This window comes from Coturnix japonica, chromosome 3, assembly GCF_001577835.2.
Source record: "Coturnix japonica isolate 7356 chromosome 3, Coturnix japonica 2.1, whole genome shotgun sequence".
Classification (NCBI taxonomy): domain Eukaryota; kingdom Metazoa; phylum Chordata; class Aves; order Galliformes; family Phasianidae; genus Coturnix; species Coturnix japonica.
The window spans coordinates 30,925,850-30,947,653 of record NC_029518.1 but is presented as its reverse complement, the minus strand read 5'-3'; the positions used below and the strand labels follow the sequence as shown (position 1 = coordinate 30,947,653).

At 38.9% G+C, this 21,804-nt stretch overlaps 1 protein-coding gene across 2 annotated transcripts in view; it reads left to right on the top strand.

Moving 5' to 3' along the window:
* KIF26B (kinesin family member 26B) overlaps positions 1-21,804 on the top strand; it is a 253,790-nt gene that overhangs the window by 198,193 nt on the left and 33,793 nt on the right. For both annotated transcript variants that reach the window (XM_015857747.2, XM_015857748.2), the window contains 2 exons: positions 611-794; positions 5,301-5,460. In XM_015857747.2, coding sequence (XP_015713233.1) covers positions 611-794; positions 5,301-5,460 — 344 coding nt within the window. The remainder of the gene's footprint in view (positions 1-610; positions 795-5,300; positions 5,461-21,804) is intronic.

Below are 21,804 nucleotides of genomic sequence, written 5' to 3'. Positions count from 1 at the left end.
GTGGCAGTGATTGAGGTCCAGCAAGTGGGAATGTATGCACGCTACTTGTCTTGCTCTGGTTAATGGATTGCCCCATCTTGTGTGCAGGTGCATGGGTGTGTGTTGTGAAGGAACATGAGAGTGGCTTCTATTCTGTGTCTCTCTTCACATGCTGTGGGGCTGAGCACAGGTTTGATCCTGTTGTCTCACAGTTTTAGCTGCAGACTGCTCCCTTCTAGCACCTTCTGATGGGTAACACGTAGGCCTTTCCCTGCCAGTCTTCACCAACTGTTGGGTTTGATGTCTCATCCGCAACAGTTTATTTTTGTTTTAACTGTCAGGAGGACACAGTGGTTGTCAGTGCAGGAAAAAGAATGTAGGAAAAATAATAAACTTTTAATAAATGGCTTAAAATTCTGGGGAAAGTGAAGGAACAAATGTATGTATCTATCTAGCCCATGGGACAGTTTCCTGCCAGTGTTGGGAGGGTCTCATTCAACAGGCTGCTTCCACTTTTCTAATCCCATCAGAAGGTGGCTTTTCTACAGCATGAGTTGACTGCGGTGGATATCTGATAGCACTGACTCCTATGGGAGCCCCTGGGTAATTTCTTCCCTATGTTAACCCTTAGCTCCAGAACCAGAGCGAGCTCCGTGCCCCTACAGCAGAGAAGGCTGCCTTCTTCCTGGATGCTGCTATCGCTTCACGGCGTGGCAGCCAGCGGGACTGCGACGAGGAGGATCACCGCAACTCCCACATGCTCTTCACGCTGCACATCTACCAGTACCGCATGGAGAAGAGCGGCAAAGGCGGAAGTAAGCTGCTCCCTCACTCCCTTCTCTTTCCTCCAGACTTGCCTACAGATGGGCCTCGAGTAGGCTTTTAAGCAGTGTTTTCTAGTGGTAAGGATTAGCAGTGGTCCACAATGGGGTGGGTCCAGCAAACTGCTTGCCCACGTGGTGAAGATCCAGCAAAGGTTATGAAAGGCTGCTAGGGATCACTGCCATCAGTTGTCAGTTGAGCTGTCTTTATGGAGATATTAAAAGTTAGTTCTCAGCACTTTGTTTACATGCAAAAGTGTTTTTTGGGTTAGCTTTTAGCATTATCTTTACTGGTAGCTCCAGGATTGAGATCACTGATTAAAATATTGTAGCCATGGGGATTCCCTGCCACCCTCGTATTAGCCATTCCAGTCCATCACCTCAATATATAGAAGTGTGTGGGAGCTGATTTTGGCAATAAGTGAACTGCAGCTTTTCCTGTAGATGCACAACATTTTAGTTACTATAAATCAACTGTTTGTGAAGGCTCCAGCCTGAGGGTTTGCTCCCTCTCTTTGCCAAAGATAAAGACTTTCTGACTTGAGTATTTCTGTTTCCCATTTGTAAATGAGGAAAATGTTATCTGCCATGTCTACCTACGTGTTGCCATAATTTTCAAAGGTTTCATCTGACTCGCACCATTTATATTTGATATATTTGTTATTGTATTTGTTATTATATTTGTTATTATATTTACCTTCTTTTTCAAGTCTCCCTAATTATTTATAGCTGGAGATATATACAAGTGTTTGGTTTTTTTCCCCTGCAAATTCCAGTGATAAAAGAATTATAAGGAGCATCCCCATCTAAAAGCCAAACTTTTCTGTTATTATTTTGTTAAATTTTACTAAAATAATCTTCTTTATATATATACACACATGTATATATATATAAAACAGAGAAGTAGTATTTGTTTGAAAGACACCTTTGCTTTTTGTATTGATGGGCCTAAGCAGTTCTTCAGATACACATATTTCAGCTCCTGTCTCTGCATTGGTTATATGTATTAAGGAGTAGATTGCACACAATTATGTGTAACAGGCAAGCAACTCTGGAGCATTAATGTCTAATGTTTGAAGGCAGAAAATTTACATTTACTGTACTTACAATGTGAGAGAGAAAACCAGAAAGTTGCTCTAAGTGGAAATACAGTTTGCATGTGTTTAAGTAATAACCCCAGTAGAATTGGCAGGCAGAAAACTCAATTAACTAAATGTTTATTAATTAACCACCCTGCGGTGGAAAGGAAAACTGTGAATGCTCAAATGGACTGGTGCATACAAATAAAGATGGCTGATTTTAAGGGAATTATTATTACAGTTATTTAATACTCCCTGCTTTTTACTACTGGCAAGTACACGTACATACAGTCCTTTGCTACTGTTTCCAAATGCAATTAATAAAATGGGAAAAAAATATTTTCCTGTGGCCATAATGACTCATTAAGAAAACAATAAAAGAAGAAGACACGACCCTTTGAGATTATATTATAACATGCTTTGCCCACTGTCTGCAGTTACTTTTTCATCTTTTGGCCATACCAACTCCTGTCTTCAGGTTTCCATATCTGAGTGGCCTCTCAAGCCAGGCAGGGTCAGATCTGGCTGATAATTGAATGAAGGGGAATTCCAGCTGCTCATAAATGGCACCTAGTGATTAGCAGTGTCTCCTGCTGTAATGAAGTACTTCTCAGAAAACAGCATGCAGACAGTGGAGATAGAGAGATTCCAGTAACAGGATTAAAAAGAGCTAGGAAAAAGAAAAGAAAAAGAAACACAGCTCTGAAAGGACGAGATGAAAAAGCTGGTTGATGCGTGGTTTTGGCAAAAAAATGACAGCCAGATTAATGAGTAAGTACTGTACTTACCTCATGGTTGGATTCATTACCAGGAATGTCATGAAGCAGACTTAGCACTGTTGAAAGAAATGGGACTGTGGCAGAACTGACCATTATTTTTCAGTTTCAGCACTGTAGAGTCCCTGTGGCCACAGACGAAAACAAGTGCTAGGATGTTCCACTTCTCTCTATAGTGCCAGGCACGTTAGTGGAGAACTTGCCTAACAAATAACTTCATTTTCAGATAAAGCAACTGGACTGTCCATCCTAAACACAGGTCTTATTTTGACTTGTAAACTAAATAGGAGCAAAAGATCCTGTCTTTTCTGTTGTTCTGGGTTTCCTCAGCCTGTGCAATAGGACTGTGAGTGCAGAGTAACTGAAGTTTAAAAGCCAGCGATTGCTTTTGTTTTGTTTTGTTTCCTCAATGGCTGGTAATCCTAGTAATGGAAATATTTATTTAATATAATTCACTGTAGTCATCTCCTGTCATTTTCAGTAGCAACTAAACTTGTTTTTCTAAGTAAAATCACTAGGGATTTCTCACAAAAACTAACATCAGCCTTCTGAAGGTCTTAAAGGACTTTGGGTTTCCTGTGTCTAAGGACACCTAAAGGGGAGGCAAAGATTCAGAAGCAGTGAAGGTGCAGCTGCCTGTGTGGCAGGGAAACCTGACTTCCTTCAGTGAACTCAGGCATTTGGTGCATGATTAGGGTTACTTCCCCATGAGAACCTCAGAAAGCATGGTGGTGAAATGTCCGCAGACATATTTAATAGATGGTAGTGTGATTTAGGGACAGCATTTTGAATGTCTGGCCACTAGCATTTGTTATAATCAGATACTTACACTTTACTTCTTTTTCATGATACTCAGTGTGACTTTACCAATATTGCAGTCTGATGTATGGAAGTCCTCTATTGCCAAATACCTGATGCAGCAGAAAAACTAACAAAGCCTGAAAGAAGTACTTTATTTTGTCAGCTGTTGACAGATGCTGGCTACACCGCTGGAATATAATTCTCAAATTCTATAGCATAAACCACCTCCACAGAAAAAAAACGCCTTCTTTCTTCCTTCTTCCTTATTCTTTTTTTTCCTCTCTTCTTTCTTTTCTTTGCTCTTTTTATCATTACTTTTCTGCTTTTTATTTTCTTCTCTTATTCTTATGTTTTTCTTTCTACTTCCCTCTCATTATTCATATTTCTTTTCATAAAAGTCTACTTCTATTTTTTCATCATAATTAGCTGTCACCTACAACTGAGCGCGAATTATAGAATGCTGCATAACACATTCCACAGAAAGGCTCTGAATTTTTAATTTTAATTTGTACAGAGCAGTGAGCTTTGTGTTGTACAGTATTTGCAAAACAAAATCTCACTCTCTCCTTATTTTTTGAATGTAGATTGACATGTTTGAAGTTACAGCTAAGTTGCATATCCCTTCAGGAGCAAGTCTGAAAAATAATATGATGTATCACCTTTTTTGTCAATAAAAACATATTTGTGATTGTTAAGGGATTTCCAGTGCAAAGAAATGTATCTAGAAACTTGTTTTCTAAGGTCTCCATCATGGAGCATGTAGTTGCTCACAATGTTGTATTTTCTTGGTGACAGATCTCCCCCAGTTCTAATGTATATATTTATTTGGAGGTAAGGTACATAAGTTAAGGTGCTGTGTTGAAATGGCTGTGAGTTTGTTTGCATACAGATGTAAAAATATTTCTGTTTCTGTTTATATTCAGATCCTCAAACAGTGCTCTTAACGTTTAAGTATTTTCCTAAGGTTTCTTCTAAACTAACTCTTGAGAATAGGGAGAACTGGTCATAGATTAGATGAAGGAAAAAAGAACTAAGAAAAAAATCTATAACATTGTCTTGAGAAAACAGGGAATTGGAAACACTTCTGCATAGTCTACATAGTCCCTATCCCTGAGTTCATAAAATAACCATAGGTTTCTTGTGAGAGCAAATCTCTGTTAAGCTTGGTGTTTCAAATGTAACATCCCCTCATTTTAAATGTAGTGGTATTGATACAGAGGAAACAAGAGGGAAAACCGGGATCTGCTCAGTTTTAGAGGAACTACTCTTATATGAGAACAACTTTTAAACACTACACTGTGCGTAACACTGCAAACCTTGTCTTAGCCCAAATGAGAATGGAAGAGTAAATAGGCTTAAAGGAAAGGTGAGTATCCTGCAGGCCTCATGGTTCTTCTGAACTTCCTGTACTAGAGTTGTGATAGAAAAGGGAAAAGCTGGAGCTACCACAAAGCCACTGTTCACTAAGCAGCAATTCCCAACCTGTAGTTTTCCTATCAGTACAGTAATCACAGAGATGGAAAGAGAGCCAGCTCAGGTATAGGCTAATAGAACTATATTAGAGAATAAAAAAAAAAGCACGGTGGTGACTGCCTGCCCCAGAGTTAAACTTGAAGGAGTAGGTAAGTAGTGAAAACCTCAGCAATTTTTGAATGAGTCAACAGTGGACAGCAATACAGTCTGAAAGTGAACTAACAGGATCCCTATAGTTTGTTACTACTACCATGAATTAGGAGGAGTTTCTGGGTTGTCTCCTCTTTGTGAGTCATGGCGAGTCTTTTGCTTTCCTGGGAAACTGCTGTTGGAGGCACATGCTAACCATCCTCTTCCTTTGTTTATGGCAGTGTCTGGAGGTCGCAGCCGCTTGCACCTTATTGACCTGGGGAGCTGTGTGAAAGTGCTCAGCAAAAACCGGGAGGGAAGCTCTGGCCTCTGTCTCTCATTGTCAGCACTGGGCAACGTCATCCTTGCCCTCGTCAATGGAAGCAAACACATCCCCTACAAGTAAGTGATATTCTGTGCACTTAATGAGTGAATGTTTGCAAGAAGTTGCTTGTCTGCCCCTGAGGCAAACTTGTGGTAAGCAGAGAGACTCCTGGGGTCAGCACAATCCTCTTGAGGCAGTTGACAAAACGTTCTGAAGGTTCAGTGAACCCTGATCTAACCTTGTGTCTGGTAACTACGCTGTACTTCATGTTAGTGTTGCCTTAAAGATCTCAAGGATCAGAGTTCTACATATGAGAATTTTGTTTTATAGGATTGTTCAAAAGCATTTTAATGTTTCAAAGCATCTGAGATACAGTTTTGTATTAGCTCCATGGAGGCAAAATTTGCTTCCATGAAGGAGCGAAATAATTATAGGGGACATTATTTTACTGCTCATTATGAAGATTTTAATTTCTCAAAAGTATCTGTCACAATAAACATGCATCTTTGCTATGGGATTATTACTGTGATGCAAAGATACTTTACACTTTATTTGTATGTGGTTTGAATCTATCAGCCTTTCACTTGATAAAAAAGAAATAGGCCCTATATGTCACAGTAGACAAGTGGCCTTTGTCATTGCAGGTATCTTCTGGGAAATCAGAAGAAATACTCACTTGGTAGATAAATTTTTTACTCATTTCTCTTTATTGTTGTCTTGAACCATTTGTCATGTGTATAGGACTGAAAGCAAGTTTGGACTACATTACTCAATCCAGGCAGTCACAGAGCTTTTCTTTCAGAGAGGTCTCTGATATTGCATGAATTATTGTTCATCTCTAGCCTAAATCCAAGAGAGTAACAGCCAGCCTTATAGGGATGGCTTGCAGTAGCCTCTTGTAATCAAACTGCCATTAAATGTCACCACTCATGGAAGATATGTATTCTGGAATTGGGAACAGTAGGATGACATGGAGATTGAACTAAGAAAGTCATTCACAGAGTATATTTTGTCCTTAAATTTACCCTTTTAGCCATTTTGAAGGCTGTAAATGTGGTTATTTCTCAAATTCAGAACTGTAAGATATTGGCTAGTTTTACTTCTTTGGTTTTGTCTGCATTTTGGAAAATAAAGATGAAATGAGTTTGCTTGTAATTTTAATTTTAACATTTATTTTCCAAAGTTATTTGGCAGTTTGTTCATAAAACATGATGTTCAGAAATATTCCTGCTTCTGGAATTTAGTCAGGCTGAAATTCAGTTAAGGGTCAACCAAATTTGTGCATATAAACCATCATAAAATGTGTTGTGGCTCATTCATCTGGTTGTAGTGTGAAATAGCTTGAACTCTACAATTCAGTCTATGCTTATCAAAAATCTATCCTTCTTGGTAGGTTTTATGGATGGAAGGGAAGACAAACTGTAGAAATAATAGAAAAATGATGTTAACAATGCTCCCTATGATAGAATTAAACATACAAGGAATTGCTACCAAGCACTACAGCTGTCTTTCCTTGCATGCCCAACTGTGAGAAAAGCGTTACCAAACATCTTGCTGCTCTAGCAGTCTCCTTCTGTAGCAATTCCCAGCTGCTGCACTTCAGAGTGTCCACAGCTAGGAGTGCCAGCAGACCTGCTCAAAGCTTCTCTGTACTGCTGAAAGAAGGCAAAAGCTCTCTTCAGCCCAGAACCTTCTCTTCTATCTGCTCCTATAAGAAGAGCAGTGGTACTGAAAGCAAGCACTATTGCTCAATGATTTGTCAGTGCAGGTGGAGTGGTAAGGAAGGAGGGGTCTGTGTGCTGCATTGTAGAAGCTGAATCCCATAGGCTGGTTCAGTAGCCCCCCTTGTTTACAGCAACAGCTCGTCTATCTAGTTAAGATCATTTCCCTTCCTGTAGGAGCATTCTCTTTCATCGTTAAGGATAAAATTAAAACTTTGTTGATGAACATTGAGTGGTACTGAAGGAAAACAGGGAAGTGTTTCCTTATGTGAATGCACTGTGTGTGTGGTCTCAGCTAATTTCCACAGAGCAGGAGACAAAATGGAGCATCTTTTTTCTATCCGAGCTATTAAAGAGCCATTAAGAATTTTGTGGCAGCCTGTCAGTAGGCAGCATATGGCTTCCTGGGAGCCCTAAAATAACATCTGAAAATGTAGATAGGTTTTTTCTTTCTGCAGAAATGTAGTTTCCCAAATTGCTTTGTCTTAAACTCTGTTCTTTGTTGTATCTGGCCTTTCTCCACAGGTAGCAGTTGTAGGGAAAAGCTTGTTTGGATTTATTGTTGGTATAAGCAGATGCTGCTACATTGCCTTGAGTGGGCAGTGTGTTCATAGTAAGGATTAATTTGCCTCTTTGTCTGTAGTCTCTCTGGAAAACAGATGCTGATCTACTGTATGTTTTGCACTTCTTTTTCTTCTTCCTGTTTGTTTCAAGGCTAGGGAACAGGGAGAGCCACAAAGTTGGAACCTTTCTCCCTTGGGAAAATATCTGGGAGCTGTGATACAGATGGACTCTAACATGTCATTAAAGCTGAAAGAAAGTAACACAGAAATTCTGAAACATCAAGTAATGCAGGTTGAGGTCTTGTCCTGCAATCAAGTTAAATTCCACTTACATCTAAGGCATTTGCAAGAATCCCTGTAAGAGGCAACCACTTGCAGCTAATAAGTGGCTATGCCATGGTTTTTGGAAGATTGTATCTTTCATTCATGTACTTAGAAGCCATCTCTAATATATCAGTGGGCTATCTATTTGTTGCTAATAACATCCAGACCAATTTCAAACCTTCCAAAGCACATCATTCTGTCACAGTATGAACTAGCAAGTTCTACTAGCTCAAGCCAAGTCTTATAAAAATAAAGTTATTTATTTGACTTAAATACATCACCGTTTCATGTCACCAGTTTCCATTGCTCTTGAGTTATAAGCAAGCCAGTCAGAAGACTGGATAAAAATTATTTCCTTCCCAGGAATTTGAAATAACTTTCCAGTTTTTATGAAGATACTTGCAGCCCCAAAGAAGAGCAAGGAACTCGGCCCTGAGCATGTCTGCTAAAGGAGATTTTGCTGAGCTGTAGTAAATACTGATGCCATTTTGTATTCTTAAAAATGTTTCTGCCTGATATTAGAGCTGGGTTTTTTGCCTCTGATTTCTAAGAAGAATATGTTTTAAGCCCTCAAATGAATACACATTTGCACAAACTCCAAATACTGGTTTATATAGCTCACTATTCAAAAATTACTCCAGTTGCTAGGCAACAGGAGTGGTGATAATTCATGGTAATGCTGTTTTGGAAATAATCATTTTTATACATTTTAATGGCTATGAGAAAGAAAGAACTGTTTAGAAAAGTGCAGGGCTGTATGAATTCCTTTTTCAAAAATTGTTGCTTGTTTTACCTATTAGGCTTTCCTATTAATGTGCATTCCCAGCGTGTTTGTGTTTCTGGAGGCATCCTGTATTTTGAGGATGCTCATGCTTATCGAGAGACGAAGTCTTCTTTGTAAGGTAAATAGGAGTGAGTTGGAAGCATGAATTTTTAGTCTGTACTTCTGCTCTTGTCTCAGATGTTTTCAGGTCCTTGCATATCCAACATGCTGGTATTGGTGTACTTTGTTTTTTTGTTCCCCCGTCCTATCTATAAAGAATGAAAGATATTAAGTGATTGATACATAAGAGGCAGAACCACCATGTTTTAAAATATAATCTGGTCCTTAAACAGTGGGCTAAGTTGTTTTTTTTTTCTTCTTTCTTATATGCATTAACCACCTACTTATGTATTTATTTATTCATCCCCATTTATAACAGAGAGAGAGAAAAAAAATCAATCAGAACTTTGTAAAGGACCTTCAAACTCAACAAAAAACACAGTTGACATTTTAAATGTTAAGACTCTGGAGGTTTTTAGAGTTAAGGGCTTGCACAGATGGTTTTAATGGCATGGGAAGTCTGGCTTTTTTATGCCCAAAGGGGGAGTAATAGACTACTAGACTTCTTTTAAGAGGAGAGGAGAAAGGGGAAGTGCTGGATAACAGTATTTTTGTATAGAAAATGAGCTTAAAGAATATGCTTTATGTCAGGTATTTTCTTTAAACTGTTAGTTGATTATTGGGATAAAAACAAAATTGAAGTTTCAATGAATCTCAAGCCAGTAAGTCAGATTTATTACCTTATTACCAATTACCTTATTGGTTGAATGCGTATATCTACCTAACTGCTGTTTTTTCGTCTTTCTAAAGAACTGCATGGGAAAAAAACTGGGATATCTTTTGTTTGCACATCTTGCCTTTACATGTATAACATGAACTAAAATATTTTTCTCAGACAAAATGTCAGTGAAAACTTTTCAGGAAGAGATAAGAAAAGCTAAAGATCACTTCAAAATAATTTTAAAGGAAACTGATTGCAACACCTGGATTTAACTAATCAATAGCATGTATGCTGTGCTTTTGAAACCTTACTTGCATCTTTGCCATTAATTCCTCTGTTATACTAAAAAAAGTGTGAAGTAGGGTTTCTTTCATGGATGTCAACTGGGGAAAAGTGAAGATGTAAAAATAGACCAAGTGTTAAACTGATGTGCAAAAAATGACTGAAGAGGAGAGTTCGTTACAGCAAGAAAACACATCCAGTAGTGATAACTTTCTTATGCTCTTTTTCATCCCTTTGTGAATCAGGAATGATTTCACTGGCATCAGTGGAATTGCAGCACACAAATAAATAAAAAATGATGGGACATGACAATCAGACAGTGTGCAGTGTACAGCAGTGGAAGATTCTGGCAGTGCTTCCAGTATGCCTGCTTCTAAGCATATAGTAGCACCATGAGCTTGTCTCTGGGATTACCCTTGCCAGTAGATGCTCCTACTAATGCAGTTCTTGAAGAAGTTCCCTGCAGAGCACATTGAGCAGCTGCTGATGAAAGGATTGGCCATAACAATATATGGAAGGGTATTCTGTGTAAGTGAAATGATATTTAATAGCCAGTGTTGCTACCTGTTGGAGTTCTTATTTCCAGAAGGACTCCTAGTCAGTTATTAGTATTCATACTAGAGGTTTTAACCTCAGTTACAAGCTTCTACTAGGTCGTACTTTTATGGGATTCATACTACTGAGTCTGCTTACTGGCTGCAAGAAGTTAATGACAAAATTGAACTATATGCTCAATGGAAAATCTATTTATTGGTTACTTCACAAGAGTCTAGACCATAAATTACTTATGTTTTTATTTGAGTGATTTCAGTTACTTAAGCTTTCTACTGCGGCATTACAATTTTTTATTGCTTGCTTTTGCTTTTCCCAATAAGATCATGGTACAAAGGTCACAGAAAGCCTCAGAAAAAAAAAAGTGCGATCTTTGGAATCTGTAATCTTTCTGTGTTAATGTAGTAGTTGATATATCAGAAGTAGGTGAAGAACATTTTTGCTGCTTTAATTCAAAAAATATGAAAGCAGATAAATGGAGGAATGAAAAGGGAAAATGAGGACATGAGTGACAACTGAAACAGAACCCCAGGACTGGGAAGTAGTCCAAAATGGATGGAAGAACTCCAAGAGACATTGGGAGATAAGGCATAGAGAAGGCACCAATTCTCAGAGAAGAACTCGGAAGCAAAGGAGAAAATGAAATGAGCCCATTCAAAAAGAGGAATAAGCCTAAGAAGTACCCTTGAGTGATCCAGTTGTAGGAGAGCTGTCAATTGAGATTTTGTTTAATGTGAAATAGTTCCTAATTAGCTATCAAAACCGTGAGCTGCTCAGAAACAAAAGAAGTTTTCTGTGATGTTGGCAGCCAGATCATATGGGCCAGAGCCTTGGCTAACAGGCACTGAAGCCACTGGAGCATTGCCATGTTGCACCAGCTGAGGACCTGGCCTTAGGTGCATGCTCTTTGACACTAGCCTGAGTACCCTGGCAACTTGCAAGAGCAATGCAGTTGCTAGTAATAGATGTGCACCGAAGCACTGTCAGCACAGATATAATGAGGATTTGGAGCATCTGGCAATTATTTTCACCTTTGGGGGTTTTCTGTAGTTGACAGTTTTACTAGGCTGAATATCTGTCAATTTTCTCCTTTATTCCAGGGCCCTGTATAAAATAGATGGAATCAGAGATGTGCAGTCTGTGAATGTAGGAGAACTTTTCACATTTTATTAATTTAATCTACAGCTCTGGAGCAGGAGGGTAAAGGATTTTGCATGCTCTAGCAATTGGTATTGCAGTGTTCATCAGCAATGTACTTTATTGTAGGACAGTTTGTACTGATAGTGTAGATTTGAGCTTCATCTGCATGTGTTACAGTACTGTAGTTCATCAACAGGTTAATGAGAGAGAGTAGACAAAATTCTCGAGGAAAGCTTCAGTGGAGCACAAAGTCACAACATGCCATTCCCCAGCTTTGTATTTTCAACTCAGTTCTGTCAGACTGGCAATGTGATAATTATTGAAGTGTCTGTATGTGTGTGTGTGTGTAGGATGCAAGTGAGTGTGTAGCTTTCACAGCAGACCTCAGTTGACAAGGCTCCATTCTGCACAGTGTTCATGTGGGAAGAATCAGGCCTTGTGAGTTAGCTCTTGTAATTCTCTTTCTGCCACTCAGTGAATTACTTCTTTAAAGATACTGTAATAAGCAAATAATGATGGACTGCAAAATGAAATGGGAAGGGAAGTGCTTATGGTTTATAGCAAAACTTAATGGCATTTACTAATTGTGTTTAATTAGCCATTCCTATCAGCAGCAGATAGCCGTATCAGTGAAGGACACCGTGTTGGTCCAGGGCCAGCACAGCCCTGACTGGTAATGAACAAGCAATCCAGTAGCATGCAGTTATTGCTGAAATATAACTTGATTAGAACCCAAATAGGCAGTTGTGATGATTTCACATACAAATGAATCTATACTTAATTCATTAAAATGCCATTTTGAACCTTGATATTGTTTCACTAAGGTACCCAGCAGTTTATTCCTACCTGATCCATGACTGGTACAGGCTCAATTGAACACTAATACATTTTCTTCCATGGCAATGTGGTGCTAATTCATTTCATGTGTAATTGAACAATTTTAAAATAGCCATATTCTTGGAATAACTAGATCTTTTGCAGTGTAGCAAATCATCAAAAAGCATGTAGTAGTTATTTTAATTAGTCCTAGTTCACATTTTTTTTGTTTTGGTTATATCCGCTTCCATGAACAGTTACGTACGAATATGATCTGTGAAATTAACTTTCATTTCCCTACTGATCCTTTCCCTACACAAAACTGGTGTGACTTCTGGCAAGAAAGCATAGACATCTTCCGCAGACAGCCAAAGATAGTATCTTTTCTGTGTATAGTGAAAGCCCCTACAATGTGTTGTTCAGATTTGGGCATCTCACCTCTACAAAGAGGCCAGAGAGAATTTAAAGGAGAAACAAGAAAGATTATGAAAAGCCTGGGATGAGAGCTGCTTACCTGGAAGAAACTGTAACAGAAATAAAGCTTAAGAACCTGCAAGGAAAAGATTTCTGAGAGAGGAGGTGACAATTGCCCTGTAAATATTTCAAGGATGTCTGAAATGTAGCAGTTGGCTGTTACATGTGCCTGTCATTTAGAAATTTTCAGCAATTTCTTTCTCAAGACTTGTGCCCCAGTGACATGAGATACCTAGATCATTTCTGTACTAGATGATTTAACTCAATTAACTGTTTTTCTTCCTCATTCATTTAGTTATACTTTTATTAAGGTCTCTTTCTCTTTGACACTCTTAGTCAAGTTCTCACAGCACTTGATCCACAACAGTGTAAGTCAATGGAAGTCTTTCTACTGGGCTTTGACTTAAAACCTGGAGATTAGAAAACATGCTTATATCTAATTAGATGAGATTATCCTCAAATCCTTGCTAGGGGTTATTGTATACTGTAGTTCATGTTCAGTATTTGATGACTAATGGCTTACTTTTTGAGAGAGTTAGCGTGTAGATAAGTTTTGCCTAGTAATAAGATTGATTGGGATTGCAAGGAATGAGTCCCACAGTGTGAATCAGTGAATGCAAAGACTAGAAATGTAGTCATCTGATAACATGTTGCAAATGAGGCTGCGATCATGAATTTGGAGCTCCAACAGGTTATACAGGAACTTACCACATAAATTGGGTTTTTTGCCACTGAAGTGGCACAAGCAGGACTCTGTGATTTTCCTCTTCAAAGTCATAAATACTTACAAATGGTATTTGCAACCTTAACTTACAAAATAAACAATAATGTCTCTTGCATTCTCCAGACAAATAGTTGAATGATGTTTCTTCAGACTGTTTCTTTTCTCTGACTCTTCTCTGTTGTGAAGCTTAAATGAACCCCCTCAGTGGAGTGGCAGGCCTTAGAAGCTTTGAGGAGAATAACAGGGTAGCAAATGCTGAATACATCAGCCGGTTTGTCAGATTGCTTCAGCAGCACTGGAGCAGCGTTGCACCCGCAAGATTTTTTCTTCCATACAAACTTATAACAAGGTTCTTATTTTTGTAACAAATTTAGAGGAAAGCATTGAAGACAATCCCCTCACTGCCCTTCAGATGCCAACCAGCTTTTGCTGGATGATCAAAGTTTTCTGGATGGTGGTTGCCTCTGGGCCTGTACACAGTGAACAGATGTGAAGTGAGTTTTGTAAAATATGCATTGACTTTTCAGAGTTAAGCAGCCTGGTTAGAACTAACTTCTGAAACATTAAAATGAGTTCCCTCTCCTGCTGCAGAATCAAACTTGTTATTTTAATTTTTAATTGTTTGTTTGTTTTGTACGGGCTATCAAGCAACATGTTTTCCAGCAATATGTGATGAGATTTGCTAGAATGAATTTCAGACAGCAGGTTTGACTAGTTGAGATGTATTTTGTCTCATCCAATTTTGTACACTGTCAGCAAAACTTCTACCTGCTATATTTATAATCATGGATTATTTCTGGGGAGACTTGAGATACTGAATGTTTTCTCTCCCTATTCCTTAGTTTGTTCTCTTGGGCAGAAAAAGAGCTTTTCTCATTTTGAAAATCAATGATAAAATGTACTCCAGTACTGGCAAAAAATATCAGCCTTCCTGCCTCCCTTCAGTTTCTGGCTCTGCAGATCAGAGAGCTGGACAAGTAGGACCATGTCAGTGGCTGTTCTGGATGCTGTTACAACCTGAGACCTATAGAGATACAGACTTCAGTCTCTGTAGTCAAAACAAAGGGACAGACTGGGAGCTGTGGTAAATACAAAGGGATTCTGGGGCTCAGGAGAGGAAGCATGATGTATTCGACTTTCTGCAATAGCAGATGCTCTCACTGATTGAGACTGTCTCACTGCCTGCACCACACACATCTCTGACAGCTTGCAGCACTCCCAGGTGTCCCGCCTGCCTAAAGCAGCAGTACCAGAGGACAGGGATCTCTCACAGCTCCCACATCCTTGTGCTGAGGGCAGCTCAGGCTGCAGTAGGCTCCTGCACCATTCAATTCAGAAACACCTGGAGAGCAAACAAGGGCAACCACTTACAGCTGAAGCTACTAAAAGCACCTCATCATCTCTCTACCTGGGACATGAAGCTCCCTGGTATAGTCTTTTGAGGACAGAACACAGTTTTCATTTCTGCCTCCAGCTATAAACACAGTAGAAGAATCTTTTCTGTTCCTAGACCACATTTTCTCTCTGTTGCAAACAAGGATTTTCATGAGCTCTTTGTGATGTGCTTTGAAGTTATACACCTGCACAAGAGGAATTAGATGCAGCATCCAGGTCTGTTACCTAGCTGGTGTATACAGCATAGGAAAAAATGTGTTTTCTAAGGTATGATGTTACAGAAATAACTGTGCTTCTGCAGAAAGACACTGTGCTGGGAGCTTTTTGCACTCACTCAGACCACACCAACATGCATCTCCTGAGTCCTGCTCACTCTCATGTATGGATATTTCTGGAGCAGTGGAAGATGGTTGTTCTTGTGCCATAGGGAATCGAGGGCAACTGTGCCATAGTTCTGCATGTTATTATACACACACATATATATATGCATGCACGAACAATATATTCCTGAAGTGTGTATTTTTCACTCAGGTGAAAGAAGGTCTGTGGAGTACCAAAGCTGAACAGGATTTGACTCTGAAAATGCATGTCTGTGAAAGAGAGCCAGTTTGGCAGGCTATGGTGTTTTTTGCTCCAGTGAGATGTGTGAAACCCTGCCATGTTTTTTCAGCCAAGAGTAGAGGTTGTTTACTGTGGAGTGTGTTTTACATACAAAATGAGGATGTTCTTTGGTAGCCCTTAGGATTGTTTATCATACAGAATATAAAATGATCAGTTACCAGTTTAACTAGCTTTTGTTTTTTCTTGTTGGCTGACTGTTGCTACTTTAGATGTTTAAATGTTGTGTAGTGGCATTTGATGGTCTTAATTTGGTTGCAGTCCTTTATGAGTTCTTCCACCTGAGATTATTTCTGTGTGCACCAGACATAAACTTCAAGTAGGTTACACAACCAGTCCTCTGTGGCTGTTTGTAGGTGCTATGCCAGGTCCTCTAACATTCCTCTCAGCACAGCAAACCCCATAGCAGTGAGGGTGCTGTCTGTGGAAAGACTGTTGTTGCTGTGACTCTGAACATGATGCTTTTGATCTCCCTCCTCTATAAGCTATCACGGCTGTCACTTGTGTTCCCAGTAGGGTCACAATATGTCCAGTTAGGGACATGATGCTTCTGCAGCACCATGGCAGAACTTCCTTGGCCTCTTGGTTGGTATCAAACACTTGTTAAGCATACTGTAAAAAACTGAAATGGATTTTTTCATCTTCCTAAGAATATGAAAGACCAGAGAACAACAGGTAACTGAAGAGAACAACAAAACAGTACATCTTTTTCATGTTTACTTCAGTGCTAAGAATGAAGAATGTTTCAAGCTGTTTGATATTACAGTAAGGTAATCAATCTAACAGTAACAGTGTGGATATGTGAGAATCATTCTGACGGGCAATTATATATCTCTTCTAAGCACACAACAGTTATATTATAATTTTTATTTTTATTATATTTTATATTATTTTCTGTATTGAAGCCTGCTCTATGTTCAGAACATAAAAACCTTCATCATAGTTTTATGTTCCCAACCATACAGATATAAAATGAATAACTGTGTGCTTCATAAGTATTACCAGTGTAATTTTCTTTTGCCTTAACGCATCTCCCAGAAATATAAAAATCAAAGTTTTTCATATTAAAATATAATTCCGTAATCTAATGAATTCTGTGTTCTTCTCTGTATGTTATTTATATCAATAACTGAAGCTTCAGATCAGTTCCCTTCTAAAATTTCACAATTTGGAAGTAGATTTCTGTTCTGCCAGAACCTAACTAATAGCATTATTTTAAATTTTATTTTATTTCAATTATTGTTTGTTATTTACAATTATTTATTATTATTACAGTAAAAAGGGACTGAGTTTATGTCCTATGCTGGTATTTTAGATGATATGCTGCCCATATCACATTTCATGGAATTTTGCAATACCTGAGGTTCAGGCCGTGACTCAAAATTTACCATACAAGGACACCTAATGGAAATAGTGTTTTGACTGCTGCCTCAATGATTGCGCTCCTAAACATTCTCTGTTGTCATATGTGATGATCTTTTACATGGTGGAGAAAGTCTAGAGATGTGTAAAGCTCTCGTTCTTTTATGTTTCCTTTTATGTTTGCTAGGTCTGAAATGGGATGGTATATACTGCTGTGCTAATAGATTAAATGGCATCTATCATAACATAAGAGATCAAACAGAATTATTTTTTCTCCTCTGTTACAGTTTAAAGCTCTCAATTCTTCTCAGATCATTAGCATATAATTTTCAGATGAGCTAGCCAGAAGGTCCCTAAATAAAAATTAGTAGAAAAGATTAGCTTGGAAAGCTATGCTGGTAATGAGCTGTTGCGCTATAGTAATGTGCTAGGTTTATAGTTCATATCTAGCCCTAATCAGTGATAAGTGCAAGTTGTCAGCATTTGATAGCTAATTGGTGTTCCTTGGAATTACATTGCAACAAAAACATTGAAATTAAAGTAAGGCTTTTCTTTATGTATGACAAGTTAAGAGTTAATTATAAATACTTAGGTTAAATACACCTCTTAGCTAAACTATATGCAAATCTGTTGCTCTGAGGGAGTATTCATGGGTCATCAAAACATCTTTGGTCCCTTTTGTATCATAATTTAGTTTTCTTGGAAAGTGATACAATGTCATCTTTGCAAAAAACAGAAGCCATTTACTATGTGTTTAATGTGTCATAAATCACATGCACACAAGCCCTATATATGGGCTACTGGAAAATATTAACAAGGCAATAATGACTTGAACTCTCATAACAGCCCATTTGTTATTGACTGTATTTACTCCATGTTCATTTGAGAACTGCTATCCTCCCACGGAATTAATTGGACATAAAATCATAATATAGATCTGAAAAATTATAAAACAGGAATAATTTAAGCCACAGGACATGATGGACTCAAAAGCTCAACTAACTTGACATCTGCAAGCTGAGATTTTTGTCTCTGCACAGCAATAATTAGGTGGCTCTAATCACTCTCATAATGCTAATATGGGAAATGTCCTGTCTGTCCTCAGTAGCTGGTGCTGGGAATGACTTCTCTGCACAATGCTGTCTTAAAACTGTGGAGTCTGAGGAGCTCCAAATGTGGGGCTGGCTCTGAAATACATGCTGCTGAGATTTTTAGCCACTTTCTAAGTGACTGAAGCACAGCATCAGCACGCCATCTCTTTTCCAGTCATCCCAATAGATTTTTTAATTGGCTGTTTAATTGACCATTTCCAATCAAATTTAACATGGGGATAGACCTTCAGATCTTTGAATCCTATGCAGGGCTCCTGGGACAGGGCAAGGAATACGGCAGAAGCAGGTGCCCACTTGGGCTGGGCCATGAAGGTGTGAGGCAGCACTTATGTTCTACAATGTGTGCAAGATCACATAAGGAGTTGAAATTTGAGGAGATGAGTCAGGCTGGGATGCAGCAAGTAGAGGCCACAGGGAGTATAGAGAAGAGGGGACAACAGAAGTATAGAAAATGGAGAAACATAAGTCACAAACCCAGAAGAAACCATTCTTCATTAATTCCTCTATTCACAGTATGATTTGTTCATTTATTCAGAGCCTCGCTGTTTGAAATGCAATTAGATGAATGTATTTTCCTGCCGAGTAAAATCCATACAGTCTGTGGACAAACCCCTCTCTAAATGATTTGCTCATCAGTGTGTATAGGTGGATAGGGAGAAGAGAGGCGCTAAAATGAGTTCACTGCTAGATTGTCTGAATTAAATGAATGATTTTTGCTATTGCAATAGCTACAGAAGTTAGCATTAGAAACTTTCAGAAAGTCCTGCTACCACACAAATTCAATATTAGCATTTACATGTTGGAGGAAGAAGTCCCTCAGGCCTGAATGAGTTGAAACTCGCTGTGGAGTAAATACAGACACCAGATATTGTCTTCTTGGAGGGGGAGCCTTGAAAAGACTGTTCCCAAGATGTAGAAATATACAATAGCCATTTATACATTTGCATTCAGCACTCCTGGATATGACTCTCACTTGTTCTTTTTTAAACATAATGATACCTAATGTTTGATTTTCTGGCTGAAAGAGCAGTGGTAAATGTCATCTGTCTAGATCTGAGTAAATAACTGAATTGGTATCCCATGAGAAATTATTTGTTAAGCTGAAGAAGACGGGGAGCTGTAAAATGTATCTGATAGCGAAGACTGATGGGACAGCGGTAGCTTGCATTGAAGTGGGAGCTATCAGTGTAGAGGAAAGGCCACCAGGGAAGATCCACAAGGATCAGATTTGGGAGAGATTTTATTTAGTGTCATTATCAGCAGCCTTGACACATAAAACAGAAGCATGCTAATCACCCTGGATGGCTGCACAAAGCTAAAGCCATCCTCTGTACAAAAGAAGAGCATTGGATGGGAGCAGCTCTGAGACTTGAGGGCTGGAGAATAGAAGAGGGAAAATGGCCTGAGCGAGGGCTTGCCTTGACAGACTACTAACAATTTCTACTGAAATCTGGGAGCTCATCAGCTACATAGAGGAGTGGGATGTTTGTGCCAGCTGAAGTGTATTGGTTAAGAATGACAGATGTTCACAGGTGATGTAACAGTGAGAAGGCTGCAATGAAGTCTGCAAAGGCATTAGGAATGACATTAGAAAAATATTTAATAATTAAATGATGAATTCAGACTGAAACTAGTACAAGAAAGACTAAAAAAGGAAGCAAAGATAACTCTTTTTATGAGAGAAGATTAAATGAATTTGTCTTGCATCCTCAAATTGAGTGAGGGAATAGAGAGAATGTGGGCAGCAACGCCTGTAATTACAGCAGGAACATTCCCATCCCTGGAGAGGGAGAGCATTGGAAAACAAAGGACTACTTTGGAGCATGGGTTAACAGGGGAATAGATGGCTTCCAGTGTGCTGCTCTCAAATGGTAGTCTGGGTGGGCACTGCTAGAAATTCCTAATGTTTTTAAGGATGGATCTTGTAAACATTTAAGGAGGATTATATGGTTCTCTCTACTGGGTTGGGGCAGAAAGTGATAATTCAGTGTCCTCTCACCCCAACCATCACCCCCTTTTTAATGACAGACTCACAGGAATCCATGCTCACAGAAACAAGCAATGCATTCCTCTTCCCTTTTTCTTGGTGGTTGTTGTCCATATGCTCTCTTTTAACAGAACAATTATAATTCCTCTTGCCTTCTTATGTCTCCGGACGCACTGACCAGTGATTGACGGGATTCTGAGGAATGCATTTACCCATTCTTAGGAGAGAACAGCAGGCATGCGGAGAGGATTCAGGAGGGAGGCTGTAGAGATGTGTTGTAAACCACAATGGCACAACACTTAGAATAAAAGGAAGGCCATACTGATTTGGGCCAAATGTCCCCTACTATCCTGTCTGACTAAATTCAATTGCAGATGCCAAGAAGAGAGTGTAAGGCTACAGCTTTGCCAAAATATTCTTGCAACATCAACTGTTTTCAGCTGCAGGAATTACTGAGCTTCAGCAGCAGCTCTGTAAACAGAAGAGGGACCTTCCAGGCACATTGTAAATGAGTCCAGTTTGAGGCTTTCTGAAAAGAGTTGAAGGTTAAAAGGAGCTTTTTATGAAAGACTGGCTCAGCTTGGTTTTGAAATTTTATTTTAACGCTTCTGGGATTTTGAACAGCGAACTCTTCAATAGATATCTTTTTTTTCTTTTTTTTACCATTTAAAGCTAAATACATATAAACACTAGTAGTTGAAGTTTGCTGTCAGGCACTCACAAGCCTGCTCTGACTGCCAATCTTGTGGAGAGGTAGCTATTAGCATGGAAATACTTGAATTCACAGTTGATTTTCTGAGTGTAATAGATGCCTATTGAACACCAAAGCATGCTCTGGTTACCTCGGGTAAAACTGCAAGCTAGGGTTAGAGATATGAGAGTCTATGGAAGAGCCTGTCTAATTAATGGTATTATAGTGAGCAAAATAAATCCCACTAAAATAAAGAATCCATTTTAAAGAGGAAGAAAAAACTCTATGAGATATGAAAAATGCATGTACCTCATTAATATTTTAAATAGATGAAGATAAATGTGTTTGGTACAGATGATCTCCAAATGGTTTACATGATAAATCTATATACATTTAAAATCATTACAAATTGATTCTTCCACTTTTATTTAAAATAGGAAGTATTTGCATGGAGACTGGGGTCCCTCAGGTTTTAGTTGGAGTCCCCTCTGAATGAAGTATGATGGAGTATTAGGAGGGGTCTAAGAACCAAACATGTACTTTTCTTGTGCCTATGTTTATAGATGAGAAAATTCCCATTGCCCTGTAGCAGCTGCTAGATCTTGCCCCATCCAGCCAAAACTTATTAAACACATCATAAAACTGCCTGTGGTTCCATGGTTTAACTTCATTCCCATGTATTTGACTTCAAGAAGAGATTATTCTATTCATCATCTCACGCATCCTGTCACTAAGTCTGTAGAAGCCCATTTTAAATCCTGTTGAAGATTATGGGAGCCTTTTTGTTGACTTCAGTGACAGCTGGGTTCAGACCACACTGCCATGGCTTTCAGCTTATAAAATCTCAGAATTGGAGCTTGTTTTCAGACATCACCAAAACCGGACAAGGGTAGAGATTTTTTGTTAACCTCTGATCTTCAGTTGAAGTTCATTATAACATCCTCACTGGTTGTTACTTAGTCTGTTTCATCACATCTCTATATCAGCCCATTGTGAGAGTAGCTCAGCCCGTTTGTGGGCAGAAGTCTGATGGCTATTCATTTTTTTCTTAAATGAGTTTTTGGTCCCTCTCCAGTTCCTAAGAAGCTCACCCCTCCCCGACTGGCTGTTGGCAGT